General features: G+C 38.9%; 1 protein-coding gene and 1 pseudogene across 4 annotated transcripts in view; both read left to right on the plus strand.

Moving 5' to 3' along the window:
• The first annotated feature begins 2,312 nt into the window (after positions 1-2,312).
• Positions 2,313-2,997, plus strand: LOC138819539 (high mobility group protein B1-like; annotated as a pseudogene).
• A 3,374-nt stretch (positions 2,998-6,371) lies between these two features.
• The window catches only part of Bclaf1 (BCL2 associated transcription factor 1), a 31,683-nt gene continuing 15,317 nt past the window's right edge, over positions 6,372-22,737 (plus strand). For 2 of the 4 annotated variants that reach the window (XR_011369350.1, XM_070010522.1), the window contains exons 1-7: positions 6,375-6,522; positions 11,830-11,925; positions 16,646-16,759; positions 17,529-18,434; positions 19,529-20,194; positions 20,334-20,503; positions 22,564-22,669. Coding sequence is in view for 2 of the 4 variants with exons in the window: in XM_070010522.1 (XP_069866623.1) it covers positions 16,656-16,759; positions 17,529-18,434; positions 19,529-20,194; positions 20,334-20,503; positions 22,564-22,669 (1,952 nt within the window). In the remaining 2 variants the exon portion in view is untranslated. Of the gene's footprint in view, positions 6,523-11,829; positions 11,926-16,645; positions 16,760-17,528; positions 18,435-19,528; positions 20,195-20,333; positions 20,504-22,563; positions 22,670-22,737 lie in introns of all 4 variants that reach the window. The other 2 variants (XR_011369351.1, XM_070010523.1) reach the window with 2 other exon arrangements.

The raw sequence follows: 22,737 nt of genomic DNA on the forward strand, positions 1-22,737 counted from the left end.
TGAATAAATTATAAATGAACAACAATGAAAAATATTTGTATAGCTCCTGCTTGTAAACAATTTTTAGATATGTGTGTGGATTTGTTTTCAAACAGCGGGAATCTCATCACCAGGGCAAGGATGCCTCCCATCTATTGAGAGAGATTGCTGGATGTGTGATGGGGAATCTCTATGTTTCAGCAAAGCTACTAGATGGAGTTGTAGTGGCAAAAACCACTCTAGATATAGTACAAAGTCAAACTTTTTATATTGATAAAAAATGACACAAACACTTGTAAAACAAAGTGAAGTCTGTGATTTTCCAGTTTTTTTCTAAAAGATAAGTAAAAAGTGAATCAGTGATGCAGCAGAGGTTAAAGTAAACTAGTCATTTGAAGGCAACCATTCTGTTTTCCAAACAGAAACAAGAACCATAGAAGCAAGAAAACACAGAACAGAATTTAAGATCACCTCCAATGTTTTATATTCTCAATTAAAAGTAGATAGCAAAGACTGTAGTGCTGGAATTAAGCTTCAGTTAAATTTAACTTAATAGCTGGGGCATGAGGATCAGGAGTTCAAGACCAGACAGTCTGGGCCACAAAGTAAGACACTAACTCAAAATGACGACAAACTTTCAGTGAAAATTTAAGCTTGAGCTAAAGCTCTAGATTTATCCTTTAGTTACTGTTTAATGATACTTTTGTCCTGATATAAATTTACATTACATTTCATGGGAGATTGGAAGTGAATATTGAATAAAATATGTTGTGAAATTGCTTTTATAGACTAACAATTATTTAATAGATATAATTTTCATTTAATCTTCATTTTCATCAACCCTCCCAATCTTTCAAGCAAAGAATGATTCTGTTTTCCACTTGAATTGACTAATTTCCTTTTCTAGAGGAGAGAGCAAAAGCCTAATCATTTATATTTTCCAAATATTTAAATGTAATTCCTTTTATTGTTTCTTCGGATGGTGGGGGAAAAACAAAGGAGGAGGGGAGGTAATGGTGCTCAATAGGAAGTATACTCATTGCCTTGCTCATGTGACTGTTACCCCTCTGTACAGTATTTTTGCAATAAAAAAATATACACACACAAAAAGAAGTGGCGCTGTGGCTCAGGTGGTAGACCGCTCGCCTTGAGCTGAAATGCTCAGAGATAGTGCACAGGCCAAGAGTTCAAGCCCCACAACCGACTAAAAAAAATAATTTGGGCTGGGAAGGTGGCTCAGTGGTAGACTTGCCTTGCATGCATGAGGCCCTGGGTTTGATTCCTCAGTACCACATAAGCAGAAAAAGCCAGAAGTGCTGCGGTGTCTCAAGTGGTAGTGTGTTAGCCTTAGCTGAAGAGGTGAGGGACAGTGCCCAGGCCCAGAGTTCAGGCCCCAGGACAAATAAAAACACAAACAAAATCAAGTCAGGCACTGGTGGCTCACATCTGTAATCCTGGCTACTCAGGAGGTTGAGATCTAAGGATTGCGGTTCAAAGCCAACCTGGACAGGAACGTCTGTGAGACTGTTATCTCCAGTTAACCACTAGAAAACTAGAAGTGGACCTGCAGCTCAAAGTGGTAGAGCACTAGCCTTGAGCAAAAGTGCTCAGGGAGAGTGCCCAGGCCCTGAGTTCAACCCCGACAACTGACCAAAAAAAAAAAAAAAAACTTTAATTTGCTTGCTTTGAGTCAGGGTCTTACGATTTAGCCCAAGCTGGGTTTGAACTTGTGATTCTTTTGCCTAAGACTTTCAGTGGCTAGGATTACAGGTGTGTACCACCATACTTTTCACTCCACCCATATCCTTTTGCAAACTCTTGTGCATCACTGTGACTGGGAACTCTTCAGCCTTCCCCATGACCAGTGTCATAGGAATATTATCATACCAGGAAAGCTTGAATAGTTCCAGTATTACCATTGGTGATGTAACTGCATTATCACCGTTGGTTCCAATCCTTTCTGTATATTGTTAACTTTCTGTGTTTAGATAATTTTTTTTTCTTTGTCTGAGTAGAACTGAGAATTTGGATTTTTTAGGGAGAAGACAAATCAATCAGCAACTAGGTAATTGCTTTAAAAGAGGAAGGTGTTTGGTTCCTCTTATAATCTTACAGGAAATAAGAGATTTTTGGTGATGAATTTAGTTATAATTCCATTATCTCATTTTAGGACATTTTCCTAATTTTTTAAAGTAGTTACAGTGAACAGCAAGTGGGCATAATCATTAAGATTTCTTATGAAGAGTACATTGAGCTCCATAGAGACAGTGCAGGGGCAAGTGAGAGCCGGACGGGCACCGAGCGGCTCTGTGCCTCGCGGAGGAAACACTAAACATGGGCAAAGGAGATCCTAAGAAGCCGAGAGGCAAAATGTCATCATATGCATTCTTTGTGCAAACTTGCCGGGAGGAGCACAAGAAGCAGCACCTGGATGCTTCCGTCAACTTCTCAAGAGTTTTCTAAGAAGTGTTTAGAGAGGTGGAAGACTATGTCTGCTAAAGAGAAAGGGAAATTTGAAGATATGGCCAAGGCAGACAAGGCCCATTATGAAAGAGAAATGAAAACTTGCATCCCTCCTAAAGGGGAAACAAAAAAGAGGTTCAAGGATCCCAATGCACCCAAGAGGCCTCCTTTGGCCTTCTTCTTCTGTTCTGAGTATCGCCCTAAAATCAAAGGGGAACATCCTGGCCTGTCTATTGGTGATGTTGCAAAAAAACTGGGAGAAAAGTGGAACAACACTGCTGCAGATGACAAGCAGCCTCACGAAAAGAAGGCTGCGAAGCTGAAGGAAAAATACGAAAAGGATATTGCTGCCTACCGAGCTAAAGTAAAGCCTGATGCAGCAAAAAAAAGGAGTTGTGAAGGCTGAAAAGAGCAAGAAGGAGGAAGAGGAGGAAGATGAGGAAGATGAGGAAGATGAAGAGGAGGAAGATGAAGAGGATGAGGATGAAGATGAAGAGGATGATGATGAATAAGTTGGTTCTAGCGCAGTTTTCTTCTTGTCTATAAAGCATTTAACCCCCCTGAACACAACTCACCCCTTTTAAAGAAAAACATTGAAATGTAAGGCTGTGTAAGATTTGTTTTTAAACTGTACAGTGTCTTTTTTTGTACAGTTAACACACTACTGAATGTGTCTTTAGATAGCCCTGTCCTGGTGGTATTTTCAATAGCCACTAACCTTGCCTGGTACAGTATGGGCTTTGTAAATTGGCATGGAAATTTAAAGCAGGTTCTTGTTGGTGCACAGCACAAATTAGTTATATATGGGAACGGTAGTTTTTTCATCTTCAGTTGTCTGACGCAGCTTATACGAAATAATTGTTCTGTTAACTGAATACCACTCTAATTGCAAAAAAAAAGTTGCAGCTGTTTTGTTGACATTCTGAATGCTTCTAAGTAAATACAATTTTTTTATTTAAAAAAAAGATTTATGAAAACCTTCAAAGAATGACATGTTATCAGAATGTCTCATTTGTTGTAATCTGAGAAAGTTAACACTAATTGTGGTGGGATTTGGGAAAATGTCTAAGTCACATTTGCTCTTTTTTTTTGTTTGTTTGTTGTTGTTGTTGGCCTCCTGCATGCTTATTAAGGTGTTCTATCACTGATCTACACCCCCAGCCCCAACTGTTACCTTCTGATCCTTAAAAAAAAAAAAAAAAATCAAGTCAGGCACTGGTGGCTCACAACTGTAATCCTGGCTACTCAGGAGGCTGACATCTGAGGACTGTGGTTCAAAGCCAGCCCAGGCAGGAATGTCTGTGAGACTTATCTCCAATTAACCACTAGAAAACTGGAAATGGTGCTGTGGTTCAAGTGGTAGAGTGCTAGCTTGAGCTGAAGAGCTCAGGGACAGAGCCCAGGCCCAGAGTTTAAGACCCATGACCAACAACAACAAAAAGGCCTGCAGTCCTAGCTACTCAGTAGACTGAGATCTGAGTATTGTGATTTGAAGCTAGCCAGGCCAAGAAAGTTAACTACCACAAAAGCCAGAGGTAGAGGTGTGGCTCAGTTGGTAGAGTGCTAGCCTTGAGCAAAAAAGTTTAGGGACAGCATCCACCCATCCCTGCTCTCCTGCAAAAAAGAATATTGAGAAATAGCACTATAATATATAATTTATGAATAAATAATTGTGGTAATTTTAAATCTTGGTAAATAAGATAAAAAATTCTGTTTTCAGGGCTGACGATGTAGCTCAGTTTAACAACTTTAAAGCTCTGGGTTCAAGCCCTCATTTCTCCCACCGCCCCTTCCACTCTTTCCCCAAAGAAAAACCAAACAGAAACCAGTCTCTACATTCTTAGCAGATAAACTGGAATTGAAAGTAAGGGGGAACTTTGTGGGGGTGGTGGGGGTGGTGAAGGGGAGGGTAAGTGGGAGAAAAATGAGGGAGGCAGGAACAAGTTCCACAAGAAATGTACTCTCTTCCTCACTTATGTAACTGTAACCCCTATGTACATCACTTTGATAGTAAAATTAAAATTAGAAAAGGGGGAAAATACTTGTTATGTGTTCAGCAGCAGGATGTGAAATAGATTAGGCAAGAGGAATACTTTACTTCATGGTATAAAGCTAAAATGGTTCTTATAAATAAGATCTTCCACTCAAAGACTCTGACATGGACGGAATCTAGGGATCTTGTTTTTAAACAACAGAGAGCAAGCTTGACTAATTTACCCAGAAAAGAATTTTGCTGGAAGGTTATCAGCTCAACAAACATTGCATATTTTACCACAGTTTCAGAGGGCTATAGCTTGGGTGTTTCAGTGCAGTTTCAGACATTACCAATCTATCAAAGGGATTGATGCAAAGTCTAGGTAAGGTAGGAACAAATGGAGGCCAGCTATTAGGAGCTACAGCCCAAGTCCCTTCTCACTAACACTGGAGTTAGGGAATCTGTCTTAGTACCGTTTGCTCTGTTGGACCCATTTCAAAAGAAGTCTGGAAAGCTATTTATTAAAGAGTTTGTTCTAATGTTTGTCTCCTCTTTTGTGCCTCAGTTTATTTAAAACTGAATCGGGGCTGGAAACTACTACTTCAGTAGCAGTTTCCCTAACATCAAATAGAAAGATGATTTCATTTTCAGCATATTTACAATGGAATTACACAGGAAGTTCAAGGCAATCTTATCGTGTAAACACTCTATTCGGGTTGTGATATGCTTTGAATAAATGGATTAAGAGTTGTCAGATGTGGGGGTTTCTTTGGCCTCATACATACAGAACAGTAGTTATAGTAAGTCCAGTGGTTATTTCTTTTCCTTTTAATATGGTTCACCTACTCAACAAATACATATTGAGCATTTACTAAACTTTTGGTAACTGTGTATACAACAAGGTGTCAAACATTCCAACTTTCATCTCTTCGGGTGGTAGTAAGAGGTAAATTTACAACTATCACCCAACTAAACCCCGAATTCATTCCATGAAAACGAGGTACTTAGAGCAGAGCTGGATTGGATTAAATTGGATTGTGTGGAAAGACTGCCTGAGGCGCAGGGTTACAGTCACGACCCAGAATGGATTTAAATGACAGAAGACAGAGCTAATTACAACTCTGAAAACCTTCAAGGCAGTCCATGTCCTAAAACACCCAAGAACTAACGGTCTGAGTCTCCGGAGACGCACAGGTGAGAAGTGCTATTAGTGAAGTGTGCCAGGGCTTTTCTTGGTTTGTTTTTCTGAAACTCGAGTCAAACGTGGATCGCCTGCTGATCAGCATCCAGTGAGCACGGGGCGCGGGCGATCCCGCAGCGCGGGGCCGCGCTTTCCGGCGGCGCCCCCCTCCCCAGCGCCGAGCGGGGAGGCCTCGGTCCCGGCCGGGGCCGCCGGCGTCGGGGCCGCCGCCGCCCAGACGCCCCGGCCAGCTTCCCACCTCGGCCGCGTGACTTCCGAGGTCGCCGGTCATTCAAGGAGAGGGCAGCCGAACCCGTGGCCATCGCCGACCACCTAAGTGCGCTTGGCCGTAGTGGCAAAGTCACCAGAGCGGCGGCGGCTCACGAGCCCGGGAAGAAATGCGGCGTCTGCCGGCCGCGGGACGCTCGGGCCTACTCAGAGCCGGCTCTCACTGAAAGAACAGCCCGGACGACCCAACTGCAGGGCCGGGAGACCGGCCGCGCCTCCTAAACACCGGGCCGAGGAGCGTGCAAGCCCCACGGCGCAGCGCGGGGGCGCCTCCCGACAGCCAGCGCTCCCCCCCGCCCCCCTCCCAGCCTTCCGCCAACAAGGCGGCGGCTGCCGCTCTGGCCCGGAGGGCGGAGCCACCACGTCCTCACGCGAGACCAACCACGAGATTTCCCAGAAAGCCTCGGGCCAATGTGTAGCTAGCGGCCGGAGAGCCGGTTTTGGGCGGGAGAGTGGGCGGGGCCTCACCCTGCTATTTAGCGGCGCCCGAGGCCACGCCCCAAGTCGGAAGTGACGGCGACGGGCTAGCGCGTCGAAGCTACCGCTATGGTTTTTCCCTCTCGTTCTTGAGTCGGGAAATGGCCGCTGTGTAGTTACAACGGAGAGAAGTCCCGGGAACCGTTCTCTGACGTGTCAGGTAGGTCTTGCTCTGCGTTCAGGCTGCTCAGACGGCGCTGAGTGCCGAGGACGGATGGATATCGTGAACTCTTTTTGTGTGGGTGGTGACGGGCCGCCGGTGGTGAGAGGACCCGGGAGACGTTGCGCCGTTAGCGGCCCGTTTTTCCCTCAGTTTTCTCGGGGTTTTGAGGTAGTACGGGCGGGCCGCGGGTGGGGGAGGGGCGGGTGCCGTGTGGACGGCGCGCGCGCGCGCGGTGGCGAACCTTGGCTCGCTTTCGTGCGACCGCGCGGCCTGTCTCTGCGCGTGCGCAAACTCCCCTCTTCAACCCTTCCCCCATTTCCTTGGCCTGGACCCCGGCGCGCGCCCGGCTGAGCGCTCTGCGCACGCGCGCACCTTCCTTTCTCTCTCCGCCCGCGTAAGGCGGCGCGGCGGCGTGAGGTGACTTCTGGCGTCGATCTCTTTCCGGTGGGCTGGAAACGCGACCGTTCTTTTCAGCCTGAGAAGTGCAGCGAAGTGCAGTAGGTGGGTCGGCCCGGCTCCACGTCGTCTTTAAGCCACTTTCCCCGGCTGTCGGCTACCTGTCTGTTTAGGCCTCATTGTTCTAACTCAGGTTTGGGGCTCTTGTTCTCCTATCCTCTTTGCAAGTGACCCTGGCCCACCCACGGACCGTTGGTGCCACCGGGAGGTTTTCTCAGGCGTTATTCTTGGTTTCCCTGGCAACCCCCTCCGTTTTGAGACGGTCACGCCGTCTTGACTGGTAGTCGGTGCTTAGTTACGTTAACTTGCGTGGGTATTAGGATGGATCGAAGAGGCGTCCCGTCACTCCCGGGCAGAATTGCCCATCTCCTCTTTTCAGAGAAGTTGAAGCCAAGATTGCTTTTTCTGTTTTTCTTCATCTCTGTGTTTTATTTTGGGACAGAACCTACCCATATAGCTGACCTTGCACTGCCTGCGATCCTACTGCCTTGGATTTCAGGCGTGCCACACCAGGTCCAGGGTTTTTGCCCTTATTTTAAATCCACAAGTTGGCCTCATTCACCTTTTAAGGTTTTTCTCAGCAAAAGTCAAGAAGCAGTACGGGCGAATACTTTTTTCCACCTAATTTTTATTTCCTGGTGTAAAAGCACAAAAGTTGAGAGCAAAAGTAGCTAAAAGTAATGAAAAATGATTAGCTACTTCAGATTTGTATTTATTGGCATCTTTTTAAATACATTTAAAGTACACGTGTATATTTCGGTATTAAAAACCAAGAGCAAAATTCCTTTAGTGTAAATTCTCTCATTCTAGTTGCACTCTAACTGTAATTGTTAGACTGTTTAGGCAACCAGTATTACATAGGAAAAATTGCCACCAGCTTATTTGTATTTTTTTGTGATCCTAGGAAAAATTGCCATCAGCTTATTTGTATTTTTGTGTGATCCTAACCAATTCAGGATAAATACATTGGTGGGAAGGATTGTTTATCTAAAGTAGCTCATGGTGACTGACCAAAGTGATTTGGCAGTATCTTGTTTTAAGGATTTTATATTCATATTCTAATCATTACATTGTGGACAACACTGGAGCTACCCTAATTTCAGATAACCAAACAGGTGACTCAGACTGCTTAAACTTGATTTCTAGACTTAAGGAACTCCAGTTTTTTAGGACTTTGTGACAGACATCAAAGGAACTGCTCACTTTTGAATTTATTGAACAACTTTGTGGACAGCAAGCTATACTAGATAGCTGATGAGATTTGTAGAAATGGAGACTTTTTAGCTCTACATAGGGTTTTCCACTTGAGAGTTCTCAGAAACCACCACTTGGAACATTTAGCTAAATTCTGCTGTGTAATTTTCAGTAGTTTGTTACTGTAGTTGTATGTGAATTTTGTTCATTCTACAGATCAAGCTTAAAGTGGTTGTCAATATCACCATTAAAAGCATTTAGAATGAACAACAAGCAAACTAATGCCATGTCGGTAATAACAGAACTAACCAGTATTTGTGTAATGTTTTGGAGATTTCAGATACATTAGTTTTACTGAATTTAGTATTTCTCCATATTCTACATGGAGATCAAAAAGGTCAAACTTAAGATCACATAGGCCAGAGGTTGGCAAGACCTGGTTTAGAGTGCTGGTAGTCTCAGTTGTGTGCTTACTCTTTTAAAGTTTCAAGTTTAAAAGTAAAATAGAGCATCAGATAGATTTAATCATCACCAGAACTTATCATCTTGCTTAATATTTGCTTACCATTTCCATGGAGTATTTAAAATTCCAGTGGTTTTTTTTTTTTTTTTTGCGGGGGAGGGGGTCAGTCATGGGGCTTGAACTCAGGGGCACTACCACTTTGAGCCACAGCTCTTCTGAGTTTTTGGAAGTTCATTGGAGATGAAAGTCTCCTTGACTTTCCTGCCCAGGCTGGCTTCCAAACTCAGTCCTCAGATCTAAGCCTCCTAAGTAGCTAGGATTACAAGCATGAGCATCAGCACTTGGCCTTAAGAGCATTTCTTAATAAATGCTTGACAATGCTCTGGATCTTTGCAATGTTCTTCCTTATCCCTTAAAGAAGACCCATGGACTGCGTTGTCCTTGTCATTCCTCCTAACACTGTGTTTTTATTTTGCCAGTGTGTTACTTGCTGCTGTCTGGTGTTTTCCCTCCTTACCCTCTCTAAAGGTCCAAAAACAGTAGAAAATTTAAGTCTCATTCAAAATGCTGTATTCCCAACAATGAGATAATAGTGCCTGGTATATAATAGGCATGCAGTAGGTTCAAAGTCTTCTGAAAGTTGAGAATTCTAGTCTCTTAAAAGAGGGGATGGAGCATAAGATTGCCAGGGTTAAATAAAGTGCTTTAATTTGAGGTGATCTAGCACAGTTTTTGGTATGTGATATTTAGATGTTTATTATGATTTTTTTTGACTTTTTTTCTTTTTATTGTGAAAATACTGTACAGAGGGGTAACAGTTACATGGGCAAGATAATGAGTACATTTCTTATCAAGCATTGTAGCCTCCTCCTTTGTTTCCCCTTCCCATCCCTTCCCATCTTCCCCCTGCCCCCCCCCCAATCCTCCCCCCCCCACCAAAGTTGTAAACTTCGTTTTTCGACATGACAACTTGTATATCTCATTGTTGCAATGGATCCACCTGTATCCCTATTTAAACCATTTGTTTTTTCCCTTCCCCTCCACAAATTATAACAACATCAAATACAGTGAAAGCAGGGGTTATACCATGGGGGAGGGCCATACAAAGCAACAAAGAAATAATCTTATAAATGTGTTAGAAACAATCACCTGTAAGAAAAAAACATTTGAAAACATATCTTAGGGTTCATTTCCCTAACATCAACTTATCTGACCTTTATGCTTGACTCAGTACTGTGATTTTTTTGCTGATAATCTGGTCCTTCTTGGTTTTTGGAAGGTAGGAACCATTTACATAGTTATGTCTCATAATTATATCTAGCTAGCATAGTCACTGAAGAAAAATTAAGTTGCTGATAGTCTTTGCTGATGGTTGTATAACATCTTTGAATTGTTTGTATAGATACTTGGATATATTTATAGATTGTGAATTAGAGTATGTAGCCACTGGTCATTAGAGTCCTACAATTCTTCTGACCTCTATTTCTAGTGTACTTTTCTATTTCTATTTCTAGTGTACTTTTTTTGAAACATCAAAAACCCGTGACTGGAAATAGGAGACAGATTTGGCAGTTGATTTGTCTTTGACTAGTAGAAATTAAAGTAGCTTTTTTGAAAAAGGTTAGGGGATGTGTTAGCTAAAATGATTTTGTTATATTCCTGAAATAGATGATTATGACTTGTAGATGAGAATAAAATTCTGTTGACAGGCTGGGAATGTAGCCTAGTGGTAGAGTGCTTGTCTAAAGCATTTATGAAGCCCTGGGTTTGAGTCCTCAGTACCACATAAACAGAAAAGGCCAGATGTGGTGCTGTGACTCAAGTGGTAGAATGCTAGCCTGGAGCAAAAGAAGCTCAGTGACAGTGCCCAGCCCTGAGTTCAAGCCCTAGGACTGGCAAAAAAAAAAATGTTTACAGTACACTAATTTAGAAGATTAGTTTTTTTTTTTTTTTCTTGTCTCACTTGGAGTTTTGCTTTTTTTTTTTTTTTTTTAAGAACAACTAATCTGTGGTCTGGGCTCACATGATTAACTCTCAAGGCTGAGAGCTCTGAAGATCACAGTTTGAAGCCAGCCCTGACAGGAAACTCCAGGAGGGACTATTACAGGTGTGAGCCACCAGTGAGTGCCTAGCTCCCTGAGTTTTATTGTTCAAGGCTAGCACTCTGCCACTTGAGCCACAGGTCCATTTCCTGCTTTTTGGTGGTTCATTGGAGATAAGAGTTTCAGAGCTGGGCATTACAAACATGTAATCACAGTTTGAAGCTAGCCCGTACAAGAACGTTGTTGAGACTCTCGTGGTTCATTGGAGATAAGAGTTTCAGAGCTGGGCATTACAAACATGTAATCACAGTTTGAAGCTAGCCCGTACAAGAACGTTGTTGAGACTCTCATTTTCAATCGCTAGAAGAAAGCTGGAAATGGAGCTGTGGCTCAAGTGGTAGAACACTAGCCTTGAGGAAAAAAGCTCAGGGGCAGTGCCCTAAGCCCCTGAGTAAGGTTGAGTTTAAGCCCCAATTTGGTATGCAGGTGTGTGTGCATGCATGTGCACAAAAATCTCATGGACTTTCCTGCTCTGGCTGGCTGCAAACCATGATCCTCAGATATCAGTCTTCTGAGAAGCTAGGATTACAAGTATGAGCCAACAGCACCCAGCTTGAAATGCAAGAATATTGTTACTGTGATGGCTCTCAGTGGAAATTCAGCTGTCAGATGTTACAAAGTCTGGGACATAAAATATTAAATGCAGCCTACATGGTATGTTTTCCTATGCCATGATGGCATTGTTAAATACTTTGGGAATTTTTTGATTGAAAGACAGCATGTCTTGTGTTTTCCAAAGGCCAAATAGTTATAATTGGAATTCAGGTTTTTAAATAAGGTTAAGTTGCTGTTATTACATGATGCACTGCTACAGTGTGATTAAGAGATTTGAAAGTTTATTTTAAAAATTGGTTTTGGTAGTGTTTTACCTAGTGTTCAGACTGATGTTGAATTCTTGTTCCTCTTGCTTCAGCCTTGAAAGTGCTGGGGTTGTAGTAATGTGCCAGCATACCAAGCTTACTTAAAAGTTTTTATGGTTAAAAACTCACTGTTTACTAAAATTTACAAAATTCATTTTTCTTCTCTTCAAATCCTAACTAGTTTATTTTCAATTTATCATAAACCAAATTTATTTTTTGTCTTTGCCAGGAGTTTGAACTTACAGTTAATTTCCAAGAACATTTATACCAGAATTTTACAGTATTGAAGACTGCACTTACATTTGGATCCTGCATAAAGTTCAAGGTAAGTACTATTTATTTTCCTAGTTTGTAGTTTTGATTTATTGGAGAAAAATTGATGGTGAACAGATGATTGAGATGGTGTGGTCTGGGTAGACAAACATCAGAAGATCAAAGTCTGAGGCTGGCAAAATTCAGATCCTCCACTTCACAAATAAAGCAAATAGGGCTGGGAGAGTGGCTCAGGTGGTAGAGCACCTGTCTAGCAAGCGTAAGGCCCTGAGTTCAAACCCAGTATTGTCCCCTAAAAAAGATTAGGGAAAGGTTTATGTATGTGTAACAATATGAAGTCAAATTTTAATTAAGATTTAGGAGAAGTTTTTTATCTTGCCTGTAAGTGGTATATATATACTTTTTTCATGTGTCACACATCTAAATAACTGAGAGCATACAAATTATAACAAAAGAAGACAAAAGGGCCCTGCTGCTTGATGACTTTTAGTTTGACAGCCTAAGTTGTCTTTGTACTATTTACTGACCATTTTCTTGCTTCAGTTTTTTAAAATGTTTTTTAATGTGAAAATACTGTACAGAGGGGTTACAGTTAACATGAGCAAGGTAATGAGTACATTTCTTATCAAACATTGTTGCCTCCTTTGTTTTTCTCCTACCATCCTTTCTCTTCCACCTCCACAACTACATCCTCTCTTCCCCCCTTTGCTTCAGTCTTCACAGTGCTAGAATTACATCTGTTGCCATCATTCCTGGTTCAGGATCTTGCTACTTAACCCAACTTCTTCAAGCAAATGAAATATTTTCTAATAGCATCTTTATTTTGGTGTTAAGCTCATTAAAATTGTTTATGTGCAAAACATTATCTTAACAAAAATGTTTAGCTCATTTAGTTGACTATAACTATGAAATTGGTTGGTATAATTTTCTTAATTTTATAAATTGAGGACACAGGTTTAGAAATCAGGAATTTGCCAAAGGTTGCCTCAGAACATGTCTTAGTGTGGATTTGAATGCAGGCAGTCTTAAGTGAGAGCTTAGCTTGCTTTAGCCATGAATATTTTTGTAGAGGACAGAAAGAAATGTTAATCCAAATTTCTTTTGGACTGGTAACTGCTTGGTAAGTTTGTTTTCTACTTATTTTGAATTTTAGGTATATATTTAAAAGGAGCAAAAATTGGAAATAAAAATTGGTGGTAGAGCATTTGCGTCATATGTTCAAAGCTCGTTTGATGAGCTCAGTACCACATAAAAAAACAAATGACCAAAACTGACATGATAAAAAGCCAAACCTTAAAAATACACTGGGAGCAGAAAAATCTCATGGGTTTTTCAGCCTGGGCTGTCCTAGAACCTTGAGCCTTCCTATCTCAGTTTGCAAAATTGCTAGGATTTACAGGTGTGAGATACAGGAACCTAGCCATTTCTTGACCCCTAATTACAGTGACATAAATTACACAGGTATATTCTTTAAAGTTTGAGAAGTGTAATATTTTGAAATCAAGTAGCAATAGTGTCACAACATAGGACTGTGTAGAATCCCTATTTTAGAAACTGTGAATGTGGTCTCCTCTTTCCCTTTTAAGACCAGGATCTTACTATGGTCTAGCACTGAACTTGTGACCTTCCTGTTTCCTAATTGCTAGGATAAAAGTGGTTACTACCACATCTGGCTTAAATGTGTTTTTTTTAAACCCATTTTAATGTGTTGTTAAAAAATCAGATAATTTGCTGGGTGCCAGTGGCTCACGCCTGTAATCCTAACTACTCAGGAGGCTGAGATCTGAGGATCACAGTTCAGTGCCAGCCAGAGCAGGATTGTCTTTGAGACTCTTTAATTAACCACCAGAAAACCAGAAGTGGTACTGTGGCTCAAATGGTAAAGCATTAGCCAAGCTAAAGAGCTCAGGGACAGCGACCAGGCCCAGAGTTCAAGTCCTATGACCGACAAAAACAAACAAAAAAAGCCCCACATAATTTGTCAAACCAAATTTGCCTGGTACTCTACTGGTAGAAGATTCCCTGGTAATGTTGAATTTACTTCATGTTTAGAAGAATTTTTATTCTGCCTTTTTGAGCCTTGAAGCTATATATTTTGTCTGTCTTGTTATTAAAAGAACATTTATACCCATTTTGAAATATTTCTCTTAAATTATGAAATTTTCATTTGTTCTTTGAGTAAATACACACAAATTTTATCTCTAAATGTTTTTATAATACTGAGCAAAAAACTAGGCTTGTAAAATAAATGCCTATAGAAATGTTTGGTTTTGGGCTGGGAGCCTGGCTCAGGCCTTGGAAGCACTGGCTTAGCAAGTGTGAGGCCTTAACTGTGACTTAAGTATATGAGAATACAGGCAGTTAGTTCAGTAAGTTGATTTTTAAGGAAATGATGACTTATTTTAAATAGTAAATTAGTAGAAGATTGGAAATACATAATTGACTTGTGAATAATGCAAGTTTGAATTTTGGTGGGTCTACTTTATTTAACATGGATGGTTTTAGAGATTTGTGAATTTGAAAAACTTGGAGATGAATCATGTAGTCTAGAAGAAATAGAAGGGTTATGGGAAGCGATATTTTAAGGAATACATAAAATATATTTATGAAATTGGCCTTTGCTAATATAAAAATATATTTCTTACAAAATGTTAAAATTTATCCACATACATATACAGGTGTTATATGGCTACATCTGCAGTTGAGAAATGTAAACAAATGTAAAGATGTAGCATTCATAAGTAGAAAAAGTTCACTTATGCTGTAATAATTTCATAATCACCTGTTCATATTATAGTGGTAATACTAAGTATTGTATCCACTTAAAATTGTTGGCCCTGTGATTGCTGGTCATCTCTGAATATTTTGTTTCTCCAGTAAATTTTGTGTTGCTTTATTTTTTTTATAGTATATAACACTCTAAATTATAGAATGTGTTAATTTTCTTTATTGGTAAGGCTTTTGTCAACAACAGTTTATTGGTGAAGTTTTAGGTTAATATCTGGATTTTTGATTCCATGAGTGTCAGTACTTCTAATTTGAGATTTGAACTTCTAATTTGGGATTTGAACTCAGGGTGTTTTCACTTGGCTTTTTTTTCATCTCTGGTGCTCTACGACTTGAATCTCACCTCAATTCCCCTGAATAGTTTGAAGGGTCAATAGTATATGGCATGAATTAAGTTTAAGAGGCTAAGAAAGAATGTACAAGCTGGGAGCTGGTAGCTCATGACCGTAATCCTAGCCACTCAGGAGACTGAGATCTAAGGATGGTTGTTATAAGCCAGTCCAGGCAGGAAAGTCTGTGAAACTCTTATCTCCAATAATAAGCTACTCAGAAAAAGCCAGAAGTGGCACTAGCCTTGCACAGAAGCAGCTCAGGGACAGAGACCAGAGTTCAAACCCCAGGACTGGCAAAAAATAAATTAATTTAAAAAAGAATGTATAGACTTAAAAAGAGGCATTAAAAATTTTATTATTATAAAGGTGAAGTTACAGAGGGGTTACAGTTACATAAATCAAGTAAAGACTATATTTCTTTTTGGACAATGTCACCCCTTCCCTTGTTCTCGTCTAGTTCATTGAAAAACTTAAAAAATATAGTTAAATACAGCATTTGGTATATATGTGAGTTTTACCTGTATTCTTTGGTACTGGTACTGTTTGAACTAGCAAATGTGAATTTGCTAGGAAGACACTATCTCTTGACCTTCAACTCTTTGCTTGCTAGTTTTCTTTTTTTCTCCCCTCCCTTCCTTTCCTCCCTCTCTCTCCCTTCCCCTTCTCTCTTTTTCTTTGCACCAGTACAAGGATTTGAATTGAGGGACTAGGAACTGTACTTGAGTTTTTCCTTAAGATGAGCACTTGGTCAGAGCTCCACTTTTGGCTTTTTTGCTAGTTTAATGGACACAAGAGTCTCCTCTCTCTCTCTCTCTCTCTCTCTCTCTCTCTCTCTCTCTCTCTCTCTCTCTGTCTCTCTCTGTCTCTCTCTGTCTCTCTCTGTCTCTCTCTTTCTCTTTTGGTAGCTCTAGTATGTTTTTGTTTAATACCTTTTGAATTTCTTGCAAGTTATAGGGATAGACATTGTCATGTAAGTTCCAGCTGTTCAGAGACTATTGTTTTATTTAGGGGACTATTCTAATGAGTACCGTTTAAGGCAATATTTTATATATATAATAATTGTATAACAATATATTAATATAAGTATAAAATGAGTGGTTAGTCCCATTTCAAAGCAGTCAAGCACTATAATGACTTATGTTTATTTTTGTATTTTGTTTTAGTACATATACTGAATACAGTATATATAATGTAATATGTAATAGTATATAATATATGCATATATATGTATAATATTTTATATATATGTCAGTCCCATTTCAAAGCAGTAAAGCACTGTGATGACTGATGACTATATTTTTGAATTTTATTTCAGTTTCCTGTCTGTGATACTGTCATATAATTTCCCCTGATTATATAGGAAGTAGTTGTTTTGAGCATGGATTGTGCTGCTGCAGTCATACTGCTTTTTCTGGCTTCTATGACTACCCTAATAGGTTGCGATATATTATAGGTGTTCAGTCCATAGAAATCTTCTGTTAAATCATCAATATACAATACTTGTCATGAGGTGTAAAAAATTTACTCAGGGACAGTGGATCAAATTGGACTAAATCTACTTGTTATCTGTACATAAAGTAAATGCTAAAGTGAAACTTCTTGGTGCATATTGTGATTTTTTTAAAAATCTTTTTTACTCTTTTGTTTGATTAGGAGAAACGAAATGGGTCGCTCCAATTCTAGATCACATTCTTCAAGATCAAAATCTAGATCACAGTCTAGTTCTCGGTCAAGATCAAGATCACACTCTAGAAAGAAGAGATACAGGTGAATTTGATCGTGAATTTGATGTGCCTTGAATTTTTTAATTGATGATAATAACTTCAGTGCTTTATTCATCTAGAAGGCCAGTAAGCCAATTAAAAATTACTTCATTCTGTGACATAAATCTGTTGTACTCAATTTAAAAGATTGATAATTTCCCCAATTACAATTTAGTAAGTAGCCGTGTTTGGGTTTGAATCCAGATCCCAAATCCTTATTTTGTACTATGTTAGTATAGAATGGATTTCTTTGTATGTTCCATACAATTAAAAGATAGCAAAATGTAAGAATTACTTGGTACTGTATTGTTTTATATTCTATTCTTGATTTTTATTTTACTAAAAAATATAACTGGTTTTCTTCAAATAGTATTGCATACATAGCACAGCAAGTAGAAGCCACATGTTGAAAATAAAGAGTGGCCAGCCATTAAAAAATATTGTTTTCATATTCATTTTCTAGGCCTAATTTTGCTGAATACCAGTGGTGTTTCACTATATATAATAGTGTGTAATCCTTTTCTCCTTTTATAATACATGTCATATCATTATAGTTTTTTTTTTTTTTTTACATTATCTCTTTAAGGGCCAACCTAGATGTAATTTGCTGATACATGTTACTTGGTTTTTGCCCAGTTTTTTGTATGTTCATTTCTTAGACCTTAGTTCTCAGAAGTGTATTACTTAAAAAAATTAGAAACTAGAAGCAGTAAATAAATGAGGCTTTAGAAAATGCTTCATTTTTCTCACATTGATATTTATTTCATTTTTAGTTCTAGGTCTCGTTCCAGGACATATTCAAGATCTCGTAGTAGAGATCGTATATATTCTAGAGATTATCGTCGAGATTACAGAAACAATAGAGGAATGAGACGACCTTATGGGTACAGAGGAAGGGGTAGAGGGTATTATCAAGGAGGAGGAGGTAGATATCATCGTGGTGGTTATAGACCTGTTTGGAATAGAAGGCACTCAAGGAGTCCTCGACGAGGTCGTTCACGGTCCAGGAGTCCAAAAAGAAGATCTGTATCTTCTCAAAGATCTCGAAGCAGATCTCGTCGGTCATATAGATCCTCTAGGTCTCCAAGATCATCATCATCTCGTTCTTCATCCCCATATAGCAAATCTCCAGTCTCTAAAAGACGAGGGTCTCAGGAAAAACAAACCAAAAAAGCTGAAGGGGAACCTCAAGAAGAGAGTCCAATGAAAAGTAAATCACAGGAGGAACCGAAGGATACATTTGAACATGATCCATCTGAATCTATTGATGAGTTTAACAAATCGGCCACATCTGGTGATATTTGGCCCGGCCTTTCAGCTTATGATAATAGTCCCAGGTCACCTCATAGTCCTTCACCTATTCCTACACCACCTAGTCAAAGTTCATCTTGCTCAGATGCCCCCATGCTTAGTACAGTCCACTCTGCAAAAAATACCCCCTCTCAGCATTCACATTCCATTCAGCATAGTCCTGAAAGATCTGGGTCTGGTTCTGTTGGAAATGGATCTAGTCGATACAGTCCTTCCCAGAATAGTCCAATTCATCATATCCCTTCACGAAGAAGCCCTGCAAAGACAATCACACCACAGAATGCTCCAAGAGATGAGTCTAGAGGACGTTCTTCATTTTATCCTGATGGAGATCAGGAAACTGCAAAGACTGGAAAGTTCTTAAAAAGGTAATAACTAAAGGAGGAGTTGAGATTATAATAGTAAAATTTAATCATAGTATTTAGCTGTTTTCCTACTTTATGGCAGGATTCCACAACTATTTTTAATCAGAAAATTTTGAGAGGTTAAGTGTTTTAATAACATCCATTTTAATCTTAACCATTTTTAGTCCAGAATTAACAGAAACAAGAAGAAATTGAGTAGTATAGAGCACAATCAGTTCCAGAATTTTTTTTGTGCTAGATTATTGAAAGCTTTTCCTTCACTAGCATATGACCTACATAAAGAGTATGTGCGCTGGTGGCTCACCCCTGAAATCCTAGCTACTTAGGCTGAGATCTGAGGACCATAGTTCAAAGCCAGCCTGGGCAGGACAGTCTGTGAGACTCTTATCTTCAATAAACCGCTCGAAAACCAGAAGTGGTGCTGTGGCTCAAGTGGTAGAGCGCTTGCCTTGAGCTGAGGAGCGCAGGGACAGCGCCCAAGCCCAGAGAGTTCAAGCCCCACAACCTACTGGGGGGGGGAGGGGAAGAGTATGTGTTACATTTACATGTTCTTTTGTAGTACTATATACATTGCCTACCTGTCAGTGTTTAATAAATTTTACTTGGCTTTAGAAAAGATGATGCTAATTCTTACTCTAATGAAATTTATAGTTTATGCAGATTCTCTCAAGTATTGTAGACAGAGTTGCTAACAAGGCATAATGAAAATTGGTTGCTAAAAGTAAGGAACTTAGAAAAATTGGCACTGTGAAGTCTGGAACCTCAATTTTTTTATTGGATTTATTTCGGCTTTTATTAAATATTGCCAGAAATCATTTTCTGTATCAATTTGTATGAACCATTTTGTGATTCATTCGGAGTTATAACATTATCCTTATGAGCTCTTATTTATAGTGACAGATAAGTGAAATCAGTATAATTACAAGTAGAAATGTTATAGATAACATGTATGGTCTACTCTATGCCTCAGAAGTTAAGATTATCTATTTTCTCTGATTGCTGATCCTTTGATACTAGGACAACACATTAAAGTATATGTAAGTGATCTACAAAAAATGCAGTCCAGAGTTACTATCCTCTTCTTTGTTTATTCACAGGTTCACAGATGAAGAATCTAGAGTATTCCTGCTTGATAGGGGTAATACTAGGGATAAAGAAGCTCCAAAGGAGAAAGGATCAGAGAAAGGGAGGACAGAGGGAGAGTGGGAAGATCAGGAAGTCCTAGATTACTTCAGTGATAAAGAGTCTGGAAAACAAAAGTTTAATGATTCAGAAGGGGATGACACAGAGGAAACAGAGGATTATAGACAGTTTAGGAAATCAGTCCTTGCAGATCAGGGTAAAAGTTTTGCTACTGCATCTCACCGGAATACTGAGGAGGAAGGACCCAAGTACAAGTCCAAAGTTTCACTGAAAGGCAATAGAGAAAGTGATGGATTTAGAGAAGAAAAAAGCTACAAACTTAAAGAGACTGGATATGTAGTGGAAAGGCCTAGCACTGCAAAAGATAAACACAAGGAAGAAGACAAAAGTTCTGAAAGAATAACAGTAAAAAAAGAAACTCAGTCACCTGAGCAGGTAAAGTCTGAAAAGCTCAAAGACCTCTTTGATTACAGTCCCCCTCTCCATAAGAATCTGGATGCAAGAGAAAAATCTACCTTCAGGGAGGAGAGTCCACTTAGGATCAAAATGATAGCCAGTGATTCTCATCGTCCTGAAGTCAAACTCAAAATGGCACCTGTTCCTCTTGATGATTCTAACAGGTAATTCCACATTGGTGCCCTGTAAGTAATCTATGGGTAATTGGTATTACAGTTACCTTATTTTCTGAACAGCTAGTTTTTGCATTAAAACCAATGGTGTATTTTGTTTGTGTGTGTGTTTGTTATTGATATGTTCCAGGCCTGCCTCCTTGACTAAAGACAGGCTACTTGCTAGTACGCTTGTCCATTCTGTCAAGAAGGAGCAAGAATTCCGATCCATCTTTGACCACATTAAGTTGCCTCAGGCCAGCAAAAGCACTTCAGAGTCTTTTATACAGCACATTGTGTCCTTGGTTCATCATGTTAAAGGTATGCATAGTATGTTTAGTGTCATAAATTAAACATCACCTGCATGCAAATAAAAAAATAAGCAGGTTTACTAATGTGTTTCAAAGCTAGTGGGTATCCATCAGTACTATTAAATTTTGGGGGAAAATTATGTGGCACAGGTATTGAAACTCCTGAAGATATTTAAGAGAAACTGACCAAAGTACTAGAAAATATTTGTACTGCTGAAAATCTTTTTAAAATGAACTGAGGATCATCTTTATATATATTTATAAAGATCATCTTTATTATATGCCTGTGACTTGTGGTAATAATGTACTGTTGGCATAGATTTATAGCAATTTCATAAACATTTTCTGTTTAACTGAAGAAATCTGAAAATACAGGAAACATAGTATTACTTCCTCTCTTCTGTGCTACTTAATTTGTTTTTATAACTCTTAGTTTTTTAAGAATGATAAACCAGAGAAAGTTTACTAGGGCTTTTTAAGGGGTGTAATTTCAAGGAATCTGTGAGCATGTTACATAAAGTCTTAAGTGTGTGCACGTCAACTAAAGTAATGATTTTATATATTCATCAATATGCTCTAGTTTTAAAGTTTTTTGAATATCACTTTTTTGGACAATTAGGTTAAGGTTTGTTTTTTATGCTTAGTAGGTTCTCAGGACATACTCTATGGACTGTTGGTATTTAAAAGTGTTTTTAAAAAAGTGTGTCATGACAGTAACACATAGTTGAAACTTGTCACTAGGAATTACTTATGTCCTTGATGTTTCAAACAGTATTTAAATAGTTACTGAGTTTCTTTTTTGGCTGTAATTACTTAAAACATGGTATCAAAAGACTTTGCTATTTTGCTATTTATAATTTGTGAACCAGCTTATGACCATATTACTGTGGTACCTTAAATATGAAACATTAACATTTTGCCTTTTTTTGCCTTTTTTTGCCCTGACTTTACAATTTACTGAATTTTGAGATCAGATTTTGATAATTTTTTCCTTTTTCCTTTCTTTTTTTTAACTTTTAAAAAAAAGAACTGTAGTTACATTTCATAATTGGTGTTGTGCAACCGATCTGAACAGCTCTTTATTTATATAGAGCTGAAAATGCCCAGTGATGTTTTCTTTTTCATTGTAACTAGGTCCTGGAATATGTTTTGAAATGGCAAAAATCCATGTTTCAAAGTAAAATAGCTGTTGAAAGATACAGGCAAAGTTGAATCTTCTGTCTTCCTGGCAAAAATGGCATAAAAACTGAGTTGCTAGCTCAAATTCCTGGGTTTCATGGAATTATTGAGGCACTACCCTTGTAGTGGCCATTTCAAGTTTTAATGATTGGTTATGAGACATGTGCTGGATATTGGGCGGTAAGTTGACACAGATGTACATTGACCTGTAAAGCAGATAGCTTACTTCATAATATAACATTTCATGTATACGTCTGACTATTTTACATTTACAGCATATTTTGAACTGGTTAAAAACTAATCATCACTGATATATTACTAATTTAAAAATTGTTTAAAGAAAGATAGGATATCATGAGATGTCAGGTTGCCAAGACGCCAGATTTTTGGAGTAATTAGTGAACGTGAATTGATTAAAATCCAATTGAATGGCAGTGTTCAGGTTTTGGTTTTTGTAAAATCATTTATGTTGATCTTAGCATAGTGCTTAAAATAATTTCATTGATTTACTCAAACTATCTTTGTGCTTTTTTTGTATTCTCTGTAAATGGTTACTTGAAATAGGTTCATTGATTCATGAGTTAGCAAGGTGTGAGGATATCACATTACTGTAACTTTTTTGTTTGAAGAAGTAGTGTGTTAAAAGTGGAGCTCTATTCTTGACTTAATTTACCAATTACTGTTGGATTATGAATAGTATTGAAAGGGAATTGTGAAGATCTTTACTAAGGAAGTTAAAAAGGAAAGTAAGAGGTTTTTGGAACATTGGATTCTCTTCTGCTAGGTTTCTTGAGAATATTTTTCTTTTCACCTGCTACATGTCCTTCTGTCACAAATGAAATATTATTTTGAAAGATGCCTAATCCTCCAGTATTTCTCCTAAATCAACAGAGCAATACTTCAAATCACCTGCAATGACCCTGAACGAGCGTTTCACTTCATATCAGAAAGCCACTGAAGAGCATAGTGCCCGGCAAAAGAGCCCTGAGATACACAGGTACATGTGGTATTGAATTTGCATTTAAGAATGATTTGCAAGGAAGGCACTTTTAAATAAGATCATAT

This window comes from Dipodomys merriami, unplaced genomic scaffold, assembly GCF_024711535.1.
Source record: "Dipodomys merriami isolate MVZ:Mamm:240054 unplaced genomic scaffold, mDipMer1.0.p SCAF_8, whole genome shotgun sequence".
In the NCBI taxonomy this organism is placed as follows: Eukaryota; Metazoa; Chordata; class Mammalia; order Rodentia; family Heteromyidae; genus Dipodomys; species Dipodomys merriami.